Source organism: Ornithodoros turicata, chromosome 8 (genome assembly GCF_037126465.1).
Source record: "Ornithodoros turicata isolate Travis chromosome 8, ASM3712646v1, whole genome shotgun sequence".
NCBI lineage: Eukaryota > Metazoa > Arthropoda > Arachnida > Ixodida > Argasidae > Ornithodoros > Ornithodoros turicata.
Genome location: NC_088208.1, coordinates 37,653,468 through 37,674,981, shown reverse-complemented (window position 1 = coordinate 37,674,981; position 21,514 = coordinate 37,653,468). Strand labels below are relative to the sequence as shown.

The 21,514-nt window shown below is 46.6% G+C and overlaps 2 protein-coding genes and 3 non-coding genes across 8 annotated transcripts in view; 3 read left to right on the top strand and 2 right to left on the bottom strand.

Annotated features, from left to right (window-relative positions):
* The first annotated feature begins 4,832 nt into the window (after positions 1-4,832).
* On the top strand, positions 4,833-10,930 carry LOC135366243 (uncharacterized). 2 transcript variants are annotated; one of them, XM_064598915.1, is made up of 4 exons: positions 4,833-4,987; positions 5,655-5,955; positions 6,729-7,134; positions 10,280-10,930. In XM_064598915.1, the coding sequence occupies exons 3-4, from the start codon at positions 6,745-6,747 to the stop codon at positions 10,517-10,519; spliced, it is 630 nt and encodes a 209-aa protein (XP_064454985.1). In that variant the 5' UTR covers positions 4,833-4,987; positions 5,655-5,955; positions 6,729-6,744; the 3' UTR covers positions 10,520-10,930. The 2 variants fall into 2 exon arrangements, with proteins under 2 accessions (XP_064454985.1, XP_064454984.1); XM_064598914.1 differs by having other exon boundaries at positions 5,513-5,955.
* Positions 7,859-7,930, top strand: Trnad-guc (transfer RNA aspartic acid (anticodon GUC)). The gene has a single exon. It is a non-coding gene; the product is annotated as a tRNA-Asp (tRNA).
* Trnaq-cug (transfer RNA glutamine (anticodon CUG)) lies at positions 8,554-8,625 on the bottom strand. The gene has a single exon. It is a non-coding gene; the product is annotated as a tRNA-Gln (tRNA).
* On the bottom strand, positions 8,633-8,704 carry Trnae-uuc (transfer RNA glutamic acid (anticodon UUC)). The gene has a single exon. It is a non-coding gene; the product is annotated as a tRNA-Glu (tRNA).
* Positions 10,931-19,327: 8,397 nt separating the features above from the next.
* LOC135367221 (uncharacterized) overlaps positions 19,328-21,514 on the top strand; it is a 67,435-nt gene continuing 65,248 nt past the window's right edge. For all 3 annotated transcript variants that reach the window (XM_064600382.1, XM_064600381.1, XM_064600380.1), the window contains exon 1: positions 19,328-19,478. The gene's annotated coding sequence lies outside the window, so the exon portion shown is untranslated. The remainder of the gene's footprint in view (positions 19,479-21,514) is intronic.

Below are 21,514 nucleotides of genomic sequence, written 5' to 3'. Positions count from 1 at the left end.
TCGCACATTCGATATGAGGTGCAATGGGGGTGCAGGACTGCAGGTCAAGGTACCAGGAGAGTCGAAGTCCATCGTCATGTGTGGATAATCACTTTCCTTTAATCGCATTTTTCTATAATTTCTTTTTTTAACGCTACTATAGAACACCTACTCATTTCCTTCGATTTCTTCGTCTTTCTATATGTACTTACAACAGTGATTCTTAAATGCGAAAGGGAGTGTCACGATGTGTCGCCGAAGACGCTGGACATAACAGAAGACTGCGGTGTTCTTTCTGCAGGTGAGGTTCACTCCGCGACCTACTGTTGTAGATCAAGTCTAGATTCCGTGATGAAGCCCACTCAATATTAAATGGTGACACATATCATGATCAGATGGTGATCGCCGTCAACATAGACGGGGAAGCCCTGCCAAGATCAGATGCTGAAGTCCAGTCAGTGACGAAGCCTAGTCAAGCCATGTGAAGTGTATTTGTTTCAAACTCAAAACCTTTACAGTTTCAAATGCGAAAGTACCTAGTACGGTGCCGTAGTGGAGACGCAGAAAAGGCATGTAGCCCCGTATCTGGACCACTCGTTTTTTTTGTAACGAAAGAAAAGAATCACAAATAAACAAACACTTTTACCTGAAAGAAGAAAAAAGAATGAACTGAATGGAACAAGAATGAACGACGTATGTTGTCTGAACCATGTAAAAAATTAATTTTTATCGCCGGTTTCGTCAAAACGGTCCGCCATGTTTACGGAAGAGGCAAAAGCGCATAAGCTGCACAGTCTGATGTTGGCACCGCCTGGCGCGTGCCCGGATCCCCCCAAAATCTGTACGAGCTCTAACCTGGACTAACCTCAATGAGATGAGCTAACCTAACCTCATATGTACGCTTCAACGCTTCCCTACCTTTCACAAGATGGCGACCTCCGAATCCGATAGGCTTATCAAGGCCGTGGATTTGCTGCATCAGAAGTGCCAGGGTGTTAGACAAACGCCTATAAATAAGGGTTCAAGGCCTCACATTTTTTAATTCTTATGTTTTTGAATTGAGCACGTGACCCTCTTTCACTTGTAGGCAATGTTTAGCATTTAGACGCTCTCGCTAATTCGTAAGACCGAGTGGTCCTGGTACGAGACTGTACACACGTGAAAAGTAAAAGATCTTCCATGATACTTTCGAATGGTGAAAGGCATGACTACGTTGCTTACTGACGGCGACCACGTCGGTGCAATGTTGAGGGTGATGATGGTGATGTATCTGTGGTAGGACGCGGATAACAATGCCAACGGCTGAATGCAAAAAGGTACAGTGGCTCTCAGTGGTCGTCTGCATAAACTGTGACCTTGACTGCATTTTCCGCTCAATCCACAATAAAGACAACGTGCTGCTTTGGTCACCCTACCACACGTTTGGCTAAAGTCTAGGAACGTCTTCAACGCTTACTCAAATCGCTGTCGTCTTTTGTACAATATCTTGAAATTGTCGTTTCGTGATGTAAAACATCGATTTATTATCATTGCTATATTTTGGAAGCGTACCTATAACGGTACATGATGACAAATAACTACAACAACGAAAAGATCTCTTCCGAAGTATTCGTCCAAATATTTCTCAGTTTCGCGTCTTTATCTCTCTAATTGACTCCAAACGTGATTCCCGTAGACGGACGTAATTCCGTACGTCAAAGTCAAAGGACACACGCTGTCGTAAACCTTCATGGCTTTGGTTCTATATTTGTACAGGTGCTCGAAGACGTCGCCAGCGGGCTTCAAGTTGCATCTCAGGACATTTTCGTAAACTTCTCAAATGCTTGCTCCAGGGCGCGTAAGGTCTGCATGGTGAGACCCTCTGGGAGGAGGTCCCGACGGCGTCTTCGACCAGTGACAGTGGCAGCGGTGCTGACGGCAGCGCCAGCAGTGCTTGCGGCAAAAGTTGCAAACAATGCCCCTAATACGGGCAGGAAGATGATCCCTGCTCCGAACACAATGAGCAGAGGGAGCCAATAGATTATGTCACCGATACCCTGCAGAGAACCAAGAAAGGTTGCTGAATGATAGAGGTAAACCTGGTAAACTGCGTCCAGTATGAACGTAGACAACTACGTATACATAGTAGGGACTTCTGGCAGTAATCTTGTCTACAGACATTGTGTCATGCGTCTCATTGCAAGGGCTCTTAAGTAACTAAGGAAGTTTGACACAAAATACACACACACAAAAAGGGAACTTCAACACACACACGCACACGCGCGCGATCTCCGAGACATTACTCATTTAAAGAACACAAGTCATTGCTGGTGCTGATGGCACCACCTCAAGCGCGGACTCTAGCATGGATACGGCATACTGCACACACCTTTTCACCATGATAGACGTCGTGGTATCCGTAGGACTTGGAACTCCTTCCAGGACTGGACGCTGCCTGTTTGAGGTTCGATTCACTTTTCTTCTCGGCAGATGGTTTAGCTGTCGTCTGCCCGGTCATTGGGTTAGCATGGTTTGGGAACGTTCTTTGGGCTTCCAAGGAATGGATCATGAGCAGTAGGACCAGCAAAGTTCCAACATGCGTTCTGACTCCTATAGAGGAAGCTGCAAGACGATAATCTTGATCAGTGTTGCATGTCTTAGGACGCGTTCATCCAGCGTGTACCGTATAATTATAGAGCCAGCTATTAGACGTAACATGCCGTGTAAGTCCACGATTCGACATGCTGAGATCGACATTTCTCTACCAGTGACTCCACTTTTATTTACCGTGTGCATAGTTACGGTAACATGAACTGACTCTTACGCAAGTTCACTCCGCTATCAGATAACGAGTCTCTAGGTTTCGTCGCTCAAATTGAAGCAGAAAACGAGACTGTGTGCCAAGTTTCACCATCGAAAGATAAGCGGATATTAGTGAGTTTTAGTGCGTAGTACGCTATCGCCTTTGCGTACGTAGGGGATAGCATGATGATTCTGCTCACAGCGCTAAGCTCTCTTTATGTTTTGCACGTGCGTAGAATCAGTAACGCCATCCATTACGTACCCAAGGGCGATAGTGTACGATGCGTTAAAACTCACTGTAGTGTGGAAGACAACGAAGCCGTGCCCCTGTCACCGCCTGCTCCTGCGCGCATGTTATTATATGTTAGTTTGCTAGTGCAAGCGCTCCTGAACAGTCACATGTTCCAGCTGGAGTCGTTCTTTTCCCGTACTTTTTCCCAACACTCCTAAGGGGCGAAAAAAATGACTGTGAGGTCTACTTTTGAAGTCCCTGTACTTCAGTCGCTGTGCAAGCTGCGTGAAAGTTTACTTTTATTCTACCAACCCCATTCCGGAATCCATATAATGCTTCGAAATTGCCACTATCACAATGAGTGTTAGTGTTCTGGAAAGTTCCGGAGTGAAGATCTGAAGCGAACGCCATAAAACTCCATTTCACTTACCCATAGCGAGCTTGAAGAGACCAAGATCCACAGGGTCCACACGGAGTCAAAATGTGCGTCCCTCCCCTCCGGCATCTTATATACCTTTAAACGTACCGAAATCCGTCTTCCTCGATCCTGTTCGACATCCGTGTTGTGGCAGACCGAGCGCCGACAATGGGACGAGAAACAGCGTCCATTTCGGCTAACAGATTTACTTCGAGAAGATCTCTTTTCAACGAAGCATTCAGACCTTGACGTTGCCCATGGAACACTGCGAGACGCTTTTCTCGGTACGTGTCACGTATGCATATTACAACCCCAACGAGGTGTTCACAATTGGTGGTTCGTTCCTTGTCGGCGGGGTGATATGTTTGAAGTAAAGCAGGGATATACCAGAAGTGTGAACGAAGTGTGGAAAAATTGTTTGCGACGGCAGATTTTTCGAGCTCGATATTTCTTTTTGTCACGCTCAACAGCATGCTGTAAACAAGAGGTTACTTCGGCAGGTATAAAACGCCTTCGTCACACTGGGAAATTAAATGCCAGGATTTTTAAATCTGCAATTCCCGGTGAAATACAGCGTGTCCGACCGGAAGTCAATGTGACAGTTTGTGAAGATGGTCGCGTGGGTAGAAATTGAACGGAAGCTGGTTTTGTCTGGAAAAATGAGAAAAAGATTAGGAAATTTTTTTTTATTGCTGTTGATTAATCGAGCGTAAAAATGACCCGTAAATGAGTTTGGGCGATAGTTAGTTAAGCGTCCGCCAGCCATGTGGCGGCATCCTGTCTTTTGACGTGGTGGCACTTGTTTGAAACACCGCACAGAGTCAGCAAAACATCCCCAGTGTCGGGACTCGATCCTGGTTCAGCTGCCAGTACTGGAGTGGTCCGCTGTTATAGCTCTCTCATCCCTTACGCATAGTCACCTCACGACATAGCCATGGAGAACTATTATTCCGTCCCTTATGAGTTATGACCTATGGTTACGGCAAACGGCATGACGCTATGGCCCACTCAGGCCAGTGACCCAAGCCACGTTGCAAACAAATCTGTTTAGCCAATCCAATTCAAGACTTTGTCGTTCTCTTGTAATGTCTTGGCGGACTACATCTATACTGAGTGACTGCTTATTAGTTTTTGTCTGTGTTTTCCATCGCACGTTGCCAAGTATGTCAGTGATGTGGCCAGAGGTGGTCTACACTATTCCTGCGTGGACGTCGAGGTAGGAAAGAAGTTTACTGCGTTTATCTTGCGCAGATGTAGACCATGAAAACAGATGTCAGTGAAGCGTAAGACGTTCCAAAACCGCGGATTGCCTGTGTGCCGGATGTTGGTAAGTAAATTGTTAACTTTATCGGAAACGCCCAATAGATAACTTGCATGATAAGGGATATCGCCAAGTTGAGAATGCTACTGAACGATTTTCAGGGCGTCGGGAACTTTCGACGCAACCGCCTCCTATATGTAGTCTGGTTTCAGACTTTTTTGTGTGTCTCTAGTCGATCGGTAGTTCTTTCGTGAACCATTGAACCAGACTATTGCACGTGTCTTCGAAGATGGACTTTCCATGTGGTTGGACATCGGTGGGTAGTTCTCCTATAGGTGTTGGTGTGCACCCTTTCCTCCCGCACTCGATAAATTCCTGTACGTTTTAACACAACATTACTGTGCTTATGTGTTAGTCCGTAATATACCCAAAGAAAATATTTGCAGCTTATGCCTAAAGAAGCACTCCTAGGTAATATGCACGAATGTTTCTTCCGCAATTAAACACCCTATTTCGCAGAAGTGCGCCACCTCGACTCTTCAAATAACCTCCCTGCTGGAAACGTTCAACTGCCTTTATCTCCGTTTTAAGATGACTAATAATAACACAACTTCACCACTGTCATCCTCGCCGTACTACGCGTAACTCTGCAGACTCACCTCGGCAGGGACTGCAACGTCCGTCGTGCCCCATAACCCTTAACCGGCTAACCAACAGGCCCATTAAGACAATGCCTCACATAGATTCCCTCACATGGGCGTCAGCCTAGATACAATACAGGAGTCTTCTATATGACCAGCGTCGCGTGTGTGGTCTGCTACTCATTCCACTTCTGGTGCAGAACCGGAGGCTCATCGCACCGTATCATTTTGTCCGAGCCATTGTTGATGTATATCTTGTTTCGCCCTGCCGTGTCGTCCGCCGTGCACGGACCGCTGGTCGCAAGGTGAGACTTGCCTTGTATCGGAATCCCCCCTCAACAGAGCGTGCACTGCTTCCGCAAGGTGGAGCGCATCATCTGGACGGGAGAGACCCGTATCCGATCGCTATTCACACGTGGGTCTATTTGGTTGTCTCGGTGCGCGGTGACAGAAGACATCGTCCGGAGACATCCGGAAGGTCGGAAACGGTGCTCTGTGGTGTGGGTGAACGTGCATCGGGGGATATCAGCTGACACCGGAGGGCAGTTCTTGCCGGAGTTGAGGAAAAGAGTGTCTGTTGCAAGTGTACAGTTAGTGTTTTCCGGTGCAGTGCGCCAAAGGTACATCGACTGAGGCTTCTCAGGTGAGTGTGTTTTAATCTTATCTTTGCATAGAAATTAAAATAGATCGATACGACTATATAAAGCGAAGTCACCAGGCTGCTATACAAGGACAGTGCCGCATCCGGTGAATGTCTTGATATATGACTCATATAACTATTCTCACCTAACTCATACAACTATCCCCGTCGAGCCTCATATGATATGAGGCTCGACGGGAATAGTTGTACTCGACAAGGCTCGATGCGAACTGCTGTAATGGACAAACTTGCCAAAACGTTTACTGTGGGAAAACTTCAATCGCGCTTCCTTACCGAAAGCAGCAGCTAGGTATACCTCAGCGAGGTAAATGCGCATATTGGATTCTATTACGAGTACATTAAGAGTACAGCAGCCTTCTTAACGTTTTCAAAACATGTAAAAAAAAAAGTCAGTAGAACGTTCCACAGTTTTGATTTATCCGCAAAAGTTCTGGTGATATGTGACGTCACAGGACGGGGGCTTGATCAGCACCCAGGCTGCCCGTACCCTCGAAGGATTTGCTTTGGAAGAGGTCACGGGCTTGGCAGAACCAATAGGAATTATTTAAGATAGTCTTTCTTGACGTCTTCGCTAGCGGTCTCTCAAGAAAGCGTATCTCGTTAAACACGTGGCATAGAAGCAAAATGCTCTTTCACTGGTTACTCTCGCAGGAACGGAAATTGAATGCATGCATGACGTAGCTCTCTGCGCCTTTATACTCACTAGAGATGCAGTGTAGCACTTTTTAAAGTATACACACCCTCTGACATTGCAGAGCGACTCATCGTCCAATGACTCCTCGCCGGCCATCACACGTGCTCCAGACGACGCTAACCTTCATCCTCTTTCTGTCCGCCATACCATCGCAATCGAACGCGGGGAGCCGTCGAAAGTCGTCCAAGTACAAGACGACCTACTACATTCCCGCCGAACATCGCTCCACCTACTACTACCAATGGCCTTACCAGGACCCCAAGTTGTCCAGGCGCTCATATACCGCCTGGGACGACTCTTGGGGTGACTCGTGGAGCGGAGGAAGCGGGGGCATCACCCTGGTCCCTTCATTCAAGGGATTCTTGGATGGAACAAATAAGCACTTTCACCTCCACCGCGGAGGTGGAAAGGGTCATGGCTGTGGCATCGAGATTGCCTTGCTCGGGATACTGGTGTTTCTGCCTTTGGTACGTTGTGGATGCCTTCTCTCTTCTGCGTGACGACGTGTTTGAGAAAGTTGCCCGTAAATCATTTAGGACACGCGCGTGCTCTAGGCAGGGAATTCCAGCATAATTCTCAAATTCAAAAACGAAGCGTAGTGAACATAGACAATCGCAGCAACAGGGCCGTCAAGATTCATACGGTGGCACACACCAACATATGCTCCAACATAAGCATAGAAATCATAAGGAGAGAGGCTAGAAGAAAAGATGGGAGAGAGAGAGAGAGAGAGAGAGAGCATGGGGCCTTGTACGGGGGCGATACCTCCTCCCAGTGTCGAAGTGAGGGTGGCGCCGTGATGGATTCGGATTCGGCCACAGCCTTTCCAAGCGCGAACGCCAGACCGCTTCGGCGCCCTCTTATCCAATCCAATCCAAGTCGTGCTTTCCTCTACCGGTCTCCGTGTGCCATGCCGTGTGTGTGTCTGTGTGTGTGTGTTTTACCTGCTATATCGCCATATGTTCTTGGATTGCGTCCTATTCCATAAGGTACAGGAGCCGAGATTCAACATGCGAGAACGGCGCACGGAACTTGTATTAGATCTAGTGTTGGGCCTGTCGAATCGATCTTGACGGCTCACTTATTGAGATGCTCCTCTTCGCTAGCTTGGTTTCTGGTTATTATCAGAGTTCTATGAACGTGTAAGGCCTTTACCTGCTTGCATCAGCGCCACGAGCCCTTAACTCGCAGTCCTCGTTAGTATAGTGGTCAGTATCCCCGCCTGTCACGCGGGAGACCGGGGTTCGATTCCCCGACGGGGAGTCTTCTTTTTTTTCTGTTGTTGTGTGGCGTTCATTTATTTGGTTGTATACTATATTTTTATGTTGTTGTAATCAATCAGCTTGGCCGCATTTATGAGATTTCATTCATTGTATAAACTCCATTGTTTACACTGTGTACGCAACAGCTATGGTTGTCGGATCACGGCACCTTGCAGATCACGAAAGTGTCACAATTTTCCCATTGCATGGAAGCGAAATGCGTCACCCGTAAGCGCAGTACCTGGATCAAATGTCGGAATCATAGAGCGCTTACGATTCTAAAAAAATTAAACACCACTGACCTTTGATGATGCATGACGATTACTTGGGCGCCGCGTGGCGCGTGAAACTACACATTGAGGAATTTAGCAACATTTCTCTGTCAGGCGAACGTTACCATTGCAAAAATGAAAAAATGGCTAGGAAGCAAGAGAGCTGGTGAAGATTATGCGTAATGTAAAAACCCCGAAACTAGGGAACACGGAGGGACAAAGACAAAATCGAGACTTCGTGTTGTGTCTGCCCTTCGTGTTCCCTAGTCTCGGGGTTTTTACGTTATGCGTTACCATTGCGACCGGTTGCAGACAGATCTGTGAAAGGTAGTTGATCGGCTCCAAAATTTGTAGGTCCCACCGAGATTTGAACTCGGATCGCTGGATTCAGAGTCCAGAGTGCTAACCATTACACCATGGAACCACACAACTTCCGATGCCGGGAATCGAACCCGGGCCTTCTGGGTGAAAGCCAGATATCCTAGCCACTAGACCACACCGGAGCGTGACTTCGTGTGTATTAGCATTCAGTCGGAAAGATCGAGGAACCTGCATATTGACAAGTTACTGGGGTATTAGTTACACAATGGACCTTTTTGCGTCGTATCCTAGCAGCTGTCCAGCAAAACACGATCGGCGCGCGCCACAGCACACCTTCCCTATGTAGGCTTCCTACAGCCGAATCCCTACGCCATCTATTGAATATGTAGGGAACCCTCTTCGGCGCCGTTAAGATTCACAGAGCATGCGCAGAGGCGTTGCGAAAAAGGTCCATTCTAAGGGTGCAAAAAACTGTACACAGTTCACGCAGCAAGCTCATAACACAAAGTACTCGTTTCGCCGGACACTCCGCCTTCCTCGGGACTACAGTTGGTTGGCCTCAAAAAGTCACATGGTCTGCCACGGTGACGTCACAGTCAAGCTACAGGGCGCTATCCGGTGGTTCTATCACGTGATTTAAAATAGATTAGGGGAAACCTGAACGATAACAGTTAACTGTAAAACAGAACAACTTTATTTTAGTGACGATGATTGGGGCATTTCATCACCAGGGGCAACCGTATATACGTAATAACCTCATCGGCGTACAACAAATGATTAGTAATTTAGGTCCATGAAACTTCCAGCCAAGTGTGCTTTAGTCTGCTTTTTAGATTACTTCGTGACCTTCTAAGCTGTTTCTTTGAATATAAGGTGGTAAGAGCTAGAATGCAAGGCAGGTTGCTGTAGACGAGAAGTGGGTATCCTTACACCGTGTTGTGAGACAAAAAACGGAACACGAAAAGTCGTCACCGCCATCTCTGATGTAATCTGCGAACCCCACCAAACCATTCACGCGGCTTGAACTTCACGTGTGAGGTCTGGAATATTGCCAGGTGTGCAGTCTGCGCTTAGAGCTATATCTGTCCCTAGAAAGTGGGAATATCTTTGCTTCTCAACACTCACTAAAACACAAACAAGGGGAACGTCGTACTCTCAAAAGCAAACAATAAACATACAAAGCAAAGATCACAGTACCCTCCAGAAAACCTGAGATATCGCAACACCTTATCAACCATACCCGTCACCCTTATCAATGAAGATTTTCTGTTTGTGTGAGAGCATCACCGTAGGACTAGAGGGCGTTTTTCTAGTCGCGTAACCGCCCAAGCAGCACAATGTACTGAAAGTCGACTGCAATAGGGGTGGACGGTATGTATCTTATCAGTGTTCGTTAGTTTCAAGAGTCTGTTCAAGGTCTTACACCTACCCGTCCACCCCTATTGCACTTGACTTTCAGTACACTGTGCTGCTTGGGCGGCCCCTTTCGTCGCTTATTTAATTTATCTATGGAGACGATAGCCATTGATAACAACGACTGGGTGAAATATGATGGCGACCGTCTATCTTCTCCCTGATATTATCTATGACAATTTTTATAAATAAGACTCAACGACAAAGTTTATATTTATATCATTATATGTCTGTCAGTCACTATCTTAACATCCATTTCTCCTTACCCTGATTCTATCGCGTGCCGTCCTTGGTCTTTACGGACATACAGACGAAATGAAACTGAAACGCCTTATTCCTCGCAGATCAGCCTCATGGGACTTGTAGTTCCCCTCCTGCTCTTCATCTTGCCCTTGTTGATCGGTCTTCCCTTGTTGCAACCACCTTTCGCTGTGGGCCCCATTGTCGGCGTTCCAGGGGACGCCATCGGACCTCAGGGTCGAAGAAGACGTTCCGCGTCGTCAGGACGTCCCGTTCTCGAAGACGTCATAAGCGGGGCTCTGAGCATGCTACAAGAGGCCATTTCAAAGTACGGCGGACTCTAGAACTGCCAGAATACGTCGCATTTACGTCGCAAGTAGACTGCCATATAGTAGAAGGGAATGAATGAGAGCTTTGCGTTATTTATTGAATGTTGGATTATGTACGTGCGAGCGTGTTTGCGGTTGGTGTTGTTGGGTTTGTGTGTGTTTCGCGGGGCATCATTTCGGAGTATGTGGCGGTGACGTCACATCAGATGACGTCACATGCGTCACACGTTGGCAATAAAATTGAAGTATGTACGACTGGCTGAACATTTTGCTCGCGGTTTGGTATGCTGGAAGAAAACAGCCGCGGTTCTACTGCAGTGCAGCTGAATTGTGAGAGAAACAAAGCATCGCATGATTTCGTGTTTAATTATTGTGCTTCAAATAATTTATTTTAGCAAAATAGAATAAACTTTTTGAATGCTTCTATCCCTTTAAATACTTATTTCATTTCGTGTTTAGTGCAGATGTTTTTCTTTCTTCTATTTTCCCCAACTCTTCGACAGCGATGGGCAACGACAAGCGGTCATCAGCGGACGCTTAGCTCGTGTCATCCTTCGTCTGGGAAAGGGAAGTCACTCCTGTGAATAATGGGTATTAGAGTCACTAAATAGCTACGTAGCTATTTAGTGATTCTAATGGGTATCGTAACTTTCCGCCGTCATTTCGTAATATAAGCCAGAAAGTAAGAATATCTCGCAACTTCTTCCTCTACCGAAACGTGGAACGCTTGTTCGACATGACAGGATCCATCTTTGCCGTCTGCGAACATTCATCTTGAATCGGCGTCTCCGTGCGTAACCGCCTCTGGTTTTGAACTTACGACGTTGCTAGCGGAGAGGAAGTGGTCTTCATATGTCGCTCTCGAAGTAGGCCGGCCTAAGTCACTGTTGTTGAAGAAGATGACGCTCTACCGGGCTCTCATCATTGGATATGAATCATACGAGACGCCGTCCGGGGCCCTCATCTTCAACTTGTCGTTATCTCATAACGGGCGACAAATGCATCACTTCCGCCCGCGATTCGCCACGAGCTCTCGCGCGAGCCTATCAAAGCGCCGTTGGAGCGCGCGCGAACTTTAAATATAACGATAACGATCGCTAAGTGAAAGTTGAAGACCGCGGCCCCGGGGCAACACCACCTACTCGTCGACATGACGTAACAACTAAGAGTCAGCCAATCAGATCGTGTTTTCAACGACGGTAGCCAATCACGAACGTGCTTTCTGCGGTCGTAGCCATGGTGACGAACCATCGTCGTGTGCGAGTAGTGATTGAACTTCGCCGCGCACTAACTGGGAAAACTTTAAAATACAGCGCAAAACGGTCCCATATCTTTCTCAGGACCGATTTTCTGGAAAGCGTGTTGCACTTTTTGTCTGCAGATTCAGTTCTACAGGTTCCAAGTTACCTGCAGTCATTTGCGAGTTCTTGAATTCGCAGAACGGCGAATCGCTGTAGCAGACGAATTCGGACTTTATATGTCGCCGTAGCGAAGGAGAGAGAGGAGGCAATAAGCAAGCCTTCTGTATCTAGGTGGCGCTGCCCTGGGGCGGGAATGCCTACGTCACCCCCACCCACCCCCAGGAAAACGCTGAGTGGAGAATAATTTAAGTATTCGTTCCAACCGTAGCAACTGCCATTTTCGTACGGTATAGTATTTCTAGCATATGAGGTTACTGGTAGTAATTCTATAATGCAAGAAAAAAAAAGGGAATTATGGTGTGTTTGTCGTGGCGAATACCCGTTCGTACATCAACGTGAAGCAGAAGACGCTTGGAGGACGTTTTGCAGACGACAGTCTGTGGGTCTTTAGTATGCATCAGATAACGCTTGAACGTGATTCAGTATATCAACCATATAACATTGTAATTGGCAACTAGACAGCGCTGGAAGGGTGTTTAGTATGAAGCAGACGAAGCTCCAGAGGTCTTTTTATATCCTCTACCTAGCTTATACGACGACTAAGCGCGCTTCAAGATAGATGGTGCAGACGACACTTGAGTGAAACGTAGTCCAGATATACCGCTTACTAACGTGGCCTACCCTGAGGACAGAGGTGGGTTAAGAACACTTCTTCGGCTGCCCCAGACAGACCCCAAGGGTCCTCTGCATACACGCTCCCGTATAGGTCATCGTACGCTTTGGTACCTGAGGCACACTGTCGATGTATATCAGCAGAGGGTACCGTTATTATAGTGATCGAAGCCTGATGATCGGTGCGCCGTAGCAGGCGATTACGCCTTTTTTGAACGACCCGAAGTAGTTAATCCATTTATCAGGATAATGGGACAGTAAGGACGCGCACGGGTTTTCCTGGTTGACGACCAGATGAAGAAAATGCCGCTTTCCTGATTTTGGTATGGAGGGGGCGTGGAGGACCACAGGCGACCGCGAATTTTTTGACGATAGTGTTCAGTGAAGATGGCGCTTCGATCGAACTTGAACGTGGTTTAAAGACGACAACTGAGCCTTGAGCACTGAGCCGTGTTTGGCATGGTCGTTGGAAAGCAACGAGTGGCATTGGGGAATTACTCAAATTGTGATATTTCAGATGTCATCAGATAAGACTTCGGTTCTCTCTGAACTCGAATGTGATGAGTACGAATGTTACAAGTTAAAGCACAAACGCTGGCTATGGTTACCGATTGGTACTGTCTCCGCTGGTATTACTTGTATAGTAGTACTGGTGCATTGTGAATCGAGACCAGTAGTGGCTCTCCAACGTTTTATACTGCTTCGTACTAACTTTATATAACTTTGCTGTTGCGTGTAACTATATTTAGGTACTATAACTATGCTTACGCCCCCTCTCAGGAGGTATTGATGGATGAGTTTATAAGGAAAGTCACCAAAGGTTGGTCCCTATATGGACCGGGTTCACTGCACCCTCATTATATGAAATGAGCGCTGTGCAAAATGTGCCTGACTGCGTTTTTGTCTTGTTTTCACGGATATTAAAAATGATTACGAGGAAGTAAAACTGCACAAAGGGTAGGGGTGGAGACAAACTTCGTTCGCATGCGTGATTCCTGGCAGATACACCATGTGCGTCTGTCGCTATAGCAACCTCAGCCATTGTGTATGAAGCGGTATATACAACGCGACCGCCGCAGTTTCACTAGGTTCGAAACGGCGGAACGCGTGAAGGAGTCAATATTTCAATGAAGTTTTGCAACAGTCTGCACCGTTGTGCACCTACACTCTCACCTGCACGTATATTCCCTGTAACCGTTTCTGAGCAAGTCACTGACCCTTTTCATGGTCAGCGTCGAGTGCACGCGCAGGAAACCTGCCCCATGCACGGTGGAACGTTACATCATTTCATTGCCGTCAGGTGTCGCTTTGCATAAGCAAACTGCCACTTTTTCCTTACACGACTCAGGTGGAAGCACTTTCCGGGCACGACTCTTGTGCTCACGATGTTGATGACGGCTTCCATCAACGTCAAGTCTGCGCTGATTCGATACTCGATCTCGTTCCAGTTATTGCGTTGCATAATAATTACCGAGCTTGTTTTCCTTGTGTTTTTGTACTTTCCCCCTTTTTCTTGTTTCGCAGCACATGCATGTTACCGGAGCCGTGTTGTAGCAAAGTATGCTGTTGTACAGCACGTAATTCGATGCAGTTATTCTTGTAGACGTCGTTTTGCTATGCATTTGTTCTGAAATATTACACGCTATTAATAATGCGGTACCACCGTTAACTATAACAGCTAACTATACTAGCAGCTACTTAACTGTAGTAGCACTGTCGTTAACTATAACTGCTTAAGTACGTTTCTTGTATTTTCCCTTGGGACTGCGTAACACTAAATAACTAAGTAAGTAAACTGACGTTCCTAGTTACAGTTCGATCCATAAGTCGCTTCAAAACAATTCCTTTCAAATGAGTTGTGTTGACGTCTAGGTAAATGACGTCCTTCATTTTGCGTGGAGAAAATTTTCCAATTTAGCGCCCCCTTTAATTGAGATGAAAGATGTTGGGTTGGGTTGGGTTAGGTTAGGTTGGGTTAGCATAGGGTAATATAAATGCCAACGAAACTCTGTAGTTTCATTAGCATTTGATTACAAATCACGTGCTCTGACATCGTCAACCGGTACTTTCGAAAGCTGAGCAAAACTTACGAGGACGCAAACCAAAAGCGACGTAAATGTCGTCACGACAATCACGACGAACTAACACTTGTCAGATGACATCTGCGAGCTTCTGTATATCTCGCTGTATAGCACACTTATAAGTAGCTTAACCCATAGGAGATGATAGGCGTGTGATCTGGGACGGGTAGGCGTCTCTCCCCGCCCCGGACCTGCCGCCCTACTGAACTTGAAAAAGGGGGAACATGTGGGTCTCGAGGTCCGCTATAGCCGGTTTTCCTGTGCGTAACTGACCGACCGGGAAGCGACGGAGTCCGGTCTCTTCACGGTACACTCTTTAATTCCGCACACACCGGTGGAGGCACTGCTCGCATCAAATACCTTCGACACTCGTCAAGGAGGAGTGATTGCTTTGGGGTCGGAGGACCGTCGGCGGGTGGCTTGCAGCGAGGAGTCAACAGGGTAAGCACTTGAGTCCGGTGATTGTTCAGAATGATGTTCTTTAAAGCGTGGATTCCGGAAGATATGTGGAGAATTGAGTTCCGTGTTGACGTAATCTTTCGAGACGTGTTACAGAGCCCGTTTTGAGACACTAGCTGCTACGGTACGATCGAGTAGAAGTGCGTTGGTATGAGTTCATTAACTCTGTTTTGGGAGGTAGTTCTTTGCGTCAGATAAGAACGTAATGCGGCACGCGTGGTAGTTAAGACTATATTTAAAAAACCATCACGGTTGCGGAGTATGGTGAAAATGTTCCAGTAAGTAATTACTTGCTTTATGGAGAGACGAGTTAAGCCTATCCAAACATACATATAGATAGGAATGAAACGGAGCACGTGCAATTGGCAATTTGGAAGTTGAAATCCGTGCCCTCGTGTTTCTTTTGAAGACCGCGTCGACCCTCTGGAATCCCTACATCGAGAATTTGTTGTCGTGTGTGGAATGTTCCTCTGTCTCGGGTTTTTTTCTTCCATCATGTATAACCAGCTAGCCTGCGTCTTATGTCTTCTTCATTCGTGTTTCCTATTTTCAGAAACGCATCTAGAAACTAGCAAGATTATAGCAGATTGACATCGCGTCAACTTGCACATGATCAAGATGAGACCTGTGACGAGGTTTGGCCTGATGCTGCTTCTCGCATCGCCACTCCTGACAACGACGTCATCTGCTTCCAATGGAAAACAGGCGGTCGAATCTATTTTTTCGTGGGCAAACTTGCAGAGATATTCTCCAATTGCGTTGGCTATATCATTGATGGCCTTGCCTCTGCTGCCGCTGGTGCTTACGGGTCCTGCAAACCTCGCCGGGACTGGCCATGCTATACAGGGATTAAGCGGCTTTAGACCTGGTAAGTGGTTTCTTCAGGTGGTGCCACGAATGACGTTCGTCACTGTGACGGTTTGCTGCTACATTCCCTAACTTTACCGTTGGTTTCTCTGCATATGCCAGTGTGAGCCATTCATAGTTGACGCTTTGTGATTAAAGTATGGACCTGTTGTCGTTACAACCAGGCTTCCAGAGCCTATCTCTCCCAAACTGCAATTTTTGAGTTCTTTGTAGGGAAGCAATCTATTGCCTAACGTGCTTGCATCCTGCACGACTGATAAATTAAAAGTAAGCCCTGTAGCGAAATAGCAGTAGAAAGAATGGAGGTCCGTCCGCATGCAGCAGCTTTCTATTACGTGACGTAAGCTCCAGGCTAAACTATTCTAAATGAGGACTCCCAAACAGAAGGCTACAAACCCTCGTTAGTGGTTGTGATGGAGCGGCATAAAGTATCCTCTAATCATTTTGTGGTTGGTTGTGGTATCATGTTGCGTATCGATCTGTGCGTCAGTATGGCGGCATGTTGCTTGGGAAGGGTAGCCATCTGAAAGTGATCAGCGCCATGGCCGAGTGGTTACAAGCATCCGCACCTTGGTGAGAGCCAAGGTCGTACTGGAGACTAGGAGGTAGTGGTTCGAACCCTACACTGTTAAAACAGAATTTCGCCACATAGCACGCTCATATAGCCAATCATCATTCCGAATGATATCATTCTGTATATTGATTTGTTGAAAATGGGTGGAGGCGCCTATCTGGGACACATTACCTTGTCCCAGATAGGCGCCTCCCGTCTGTTTTCATCAAATCAGGACACAGAATGATATTATTCGGAATGGTGGTTGGCTAGGAGTGTGCTATGTGGTGAAGTTCTGTTTTAACAGTGTACACAACTAGCAGCGCCGCCTGAGGTATTTGGTGCGTTTTCCTGCAGACTTTCCAGACCAATGTCGGCGCCGTTCCCCCTGAAGTCTACCCAGGGCGCATATACTATCTCCCCCTGTCCCCCACTCCTTGTAGCTGTCCTCTCTATATCGACCCACGTCTGTACGCCACTCATGGCCACAGTTGCTTCGCGGTGCTAACACTGAATGAAAATATAAAAAAATTCCTGAAATGTGCAATGTCTATATCATTATAAATTCTAACTATTCTCCAGCGTACGTGTCCCGACGGTCGACGGAGGGAACGACGTCCAGCGGTGGCCTGCTAAGCAGCACTCCCGCACTCCTGGCTATGATGGCCCGTGTGGATGAAGCCTTCCAGCGCTACGACGTCGCGGAGCCACAATGTCAGTTACGTATTGTCTGCGAGCTTCACCAGGAGGGCCTCAGCCCACAGATGGGCACCCTCGCGGACAGGCTCGTCCGCCTTCTTGGGTAAGCAAGTGCCTTGTGGAGTACAGATTTGTAGGACAGGTATATATTCCAGGTCGACACTATCGGGAAACAAACGAATACTAAGCATTAACGAAATTCAGTGCTTTGGACTCCCTTTAAGAGGCATTAAAATGTTACTTTCTCGGGGCTAGAACGTTTTGTGTAAGACTATGACACTCCCACGCCCAGACGGCGTCAAAATCGAAGCGTTGTCGAAACGCTTAAATTCGCGGTGCCTCCGAGTGTCAGTATAGCCACTCAAATAATAGATAAAATATGACGCTTACGAAAGGCGCCAAATAAATTAAACTTACGGTAAGTGTTTTGCTGACAAAACGGGCCTCTTTTAACAGGCAGCTTTCAAACTATATAATACACGCTATGACACCTTTTGCAATACATGATGCAGCGTCGTGATATGGCTTTTTTAATGGCAGCAGGGTACTCGGTAAAGCACTAACGGGGTCTTACAGCGGATAAATAAGGCGCTTCCACAAGAATATCGATCATGTTTCAGTGTGGAGCAACGTATCCAGCGTTCCAGCTTTGGCGCCGGCACCAAGGCACTGGTCCAGGATCTGCTGAAGGCAGCTCGCTACGGCATGACACGCGAGGACTGTGCTCAGCGATACTCCAGATGCTCTTACGGTTCAGATGAGATCCTTAAGGGTCGATGAACAAAATCATTGTCGTTCTTTGCATCTTAGCGTTCCTCGTGGTCAGTTACTCTATTAGAGACCCTGTCACGCGCGAGGATAATCACCAGTACGTATCGACGGATGTATCGACCAGGGCCCCAAAACCATCGTAGTTGATGGCCCTCAGGTATTTGCTGGAATTTCATATCTCAGAACGCGTGTTATAATCTGGACGGTACTGTGAAGGGGAAAATGATAAGATATTCGATTAAGGATGTAGATTAGCGTCAACACACTAATTCCTTCAGCATAGATCACCTGACCCTATGCATAGCTGGTGGAATATCACCTCGTAAAAGCAATGAAACATCTCCATATGAAGTCCTTTAGTGCACGCATAATTAGCGCTCTTTACCGCTGCACATCCACGTGACTGGGTCTCTGATTACAGTAACAAATTACAGTCCCTCTGTGCCTGAAATTTCACTTGTACAGAAGTGCCGAAATTACCCTGTGTACATTACATCCCAGTTACAAGACAAGTAGACCCCACACACAAAATTGCTTCCGAAGTACGACATGCTTATACGATTCCCCTCGTCTGTAAGGAGTAGTCTTGAGGAAACCGGGCATTTGAAATGAGATCTCAGTTCTACGCTAAGAAACAAAAAGAAGGATTTCTGGGACTAATATCTCTGTGCTTTCAACTCCTTCACGCCTGGCTTACCACGGCGTATGCTTGCTCGGCGATATGTTTATGCTCTCCCACAATTCACCTGGAGCAAACAGACGTGAACGCCGGCAGACAGAAATGCTGCCAAGACACTCACTGCGCTATCAACGGTATACGTCTTGTTTATTTATTTTACTGTTACAAAAATGACCTGTATCCAAAATGTATTCATTCTGAATACTTCTGTCCATTCTACGAACGATCTATATTCATTTCTCAAGTTCTAATTATGTGACACATACTTCACGTTTTTTTTTTTTTTTTTTTCGCGTACCACACTGAAGCACCGCACTGACAACGCCCCCTGTAATCATCCTTATACACTAGAAGTTTAACTTCACCACCCCCTTCCTTGTGTACTATCAGCATACCACACATGTACAACAGGTACAGTCACAGAGGGACTTCACATATGCTTCGTATAACCCATTGCAACGTCGCTGGCCGGTTGCACTTCCCAGGCTGGATCCTCAGATCATTATCATGCTCTCTCTGTGTGAGTCTATCATGCCAAGTCTGTCACTGCTTATTTATTGCTGCCGTGAATTTTACGGTTATCGCTCGTCTCGCTTTTATCGATGTGCAGGAACTTGCTCTTATCTTGTGCGCTGGCGCTGCAGGTTTGTGTATCTCGTTTACCAGCACCAACATGTGCAAAGCATTTCAATTGTGCCATGCTGGCGGAACGAGCCAGTGTTCGCTTAATAAATGTCCACGAAGACAATGTGTATTCACGTACTTATTCTGTGCTGAAGCTCTGTCCGCACGTGCCAGCCCTTCGAACCAACCCAGGAACGACCAAAGTCTTGTAAGTATCTTCGGAAAAGTGCGCGTTTGAAGTGTGTTCCCACTTGACGACAAACGCCTGGTGATTGTCTCTGCTGTACTTCTATACGGTTCGACCAGTCAATTGTCGCAAACACGACTTGCTTTGTGTGGAATCCTGGCCATACGACTATCGTCTACGCGCGAGCCAGACCAGAGGGTATTTGCAATGCAGGCCTCCACAGGATAGGACTACGGATAACTTTGGGGAGCGGTTACAACCTCTAGTCTCCAAGTTCCGGGTACTTCCTATATCTTAGTCTCCTGGCTCTGAACTTTAATCCCAAACACGGCAAGTAGTCCCATAAGTGTCCGTGGATTTAGTCCAGAAAAATTGTAACACCTGTGGCGATGTGTCTACTCCCTAAAAGCTAAAATTAGACCCTTTTATGGAATAGGTAATAGACACTGCTGCGAAAGGCAAAACGAAATTCCTATTCATTCGAATATCGCCATGAATGTACCGATACAGCAATCTATCCATTGACTGGCAAGTATCTACCAACATCGCAACACATATGCATGATGCCGTTCCGTTTTTAATAGACCTCTGCCGAAGAAACGTCACCGTGACGTAATCGTGACGTTGGGAGACATAATGAAACCGAAACAACGTGGGCGGAGAACGCCGCTATTTCACAAAGCCATATTCCTTCACGAAGGTGACGGGTGGCTTCTTTGTATTAGTGGTGTACACGAATGAGGACACGTTTTTAGTCGCTTTCGTGCCTTCATTGCGTTTCCAGTCCATCGCGGAAAGAAAAGAAGGCTTCATCCCAAAACTTGCATCGTCTGAAAGTCGATATAATATTAGACTTCTACACGAAAAACGTCATCATGACGTTGGTAGACAGACTGAAACAGAAACACATCGGAAGGGGAGGGCTGGGCTCGACGAATGGGCACTTGTTCGCTGCCTTCTATTGAAAGAAAAGTGGGACCGAAGGTCGTGTGGAAGTAATTCCCTCAAGACCGTGGCCTTCGGGCGCAACCGACCTTGTGCGCCCCTGAGCCTCCATTGTAGTTCAATTCTACCAAATTGGTGGCGCCGTCGAACACTATGACGTCATTTGTCTACAAACAGGGTGATATCTAAAGTGAGCGGAATGTGGCTTGTTATTACGACTTAGTTCGCTCTTTCTTTGTATAGAGACACCACTTGCGCTCGGAGAGAAACTCGTGCCGTTCAGGCTCCAGAATATGGAAGAGCTGGTAGCCATCTTTAGAAAGGGCTACCGGTAGGATGGAGCAGAACAAGGCCACACAACTAACAATATGAAAAAAAAAAAAACGAAAGAATCTTACACTATGAGAGGCCACATTTAAACATGTCTTTTTTGCGACTTATTGATTTCTTTCTTTTCTTTCTTTTTGAAAAAGTAGTTCCTGTCTACCAAGTTGGCGGCGCTGTTGTACCATCTGACGTCATTTGTTTGTGAACAGGCACGGGTCTACTTAGAACCACATTTCTGTTAGCGCGACCTCTGTACATTCCATGTGGGCGTTCGACTGCTTTTTATGCACGCCCCTTTTATCATCGTCATCATTTAGTCATACAATACATAACCTTATACTCACTAACCGCATTATAGAGGCGACGGTGCTTGACCTTCAACGTCGTCATGAACTTGACTTTCACCTTTAACCGAGCATAGCCTATTTAATAACACCGGTCGTAATAGGATTATGGAGCCCAATATCGCATACAGAGTCCATTAACCGTGACGGGATGAATTGAGTGACGCTACTTATCCACTCATTCCTAACACGTGTATGGCCCCTCTAGGGTTATTATACCTAGGCTGCCATATTTACATATTGAATGATCTACGCTGCCTATCAAAGGCGGGAAAAAAAGCATGAAATAATGCGGTTAAGGTGTCATTGATCATTATTACGGGCACAACTTTTGGAGGGCTAATGCTTACAAACCGCAACAACGGTCCTTATCACTTTACATCCGCGTATTTTTATGTGACTTATGTTTCCGGGATTTCAGAGGATGCTACGAAAAGCGAA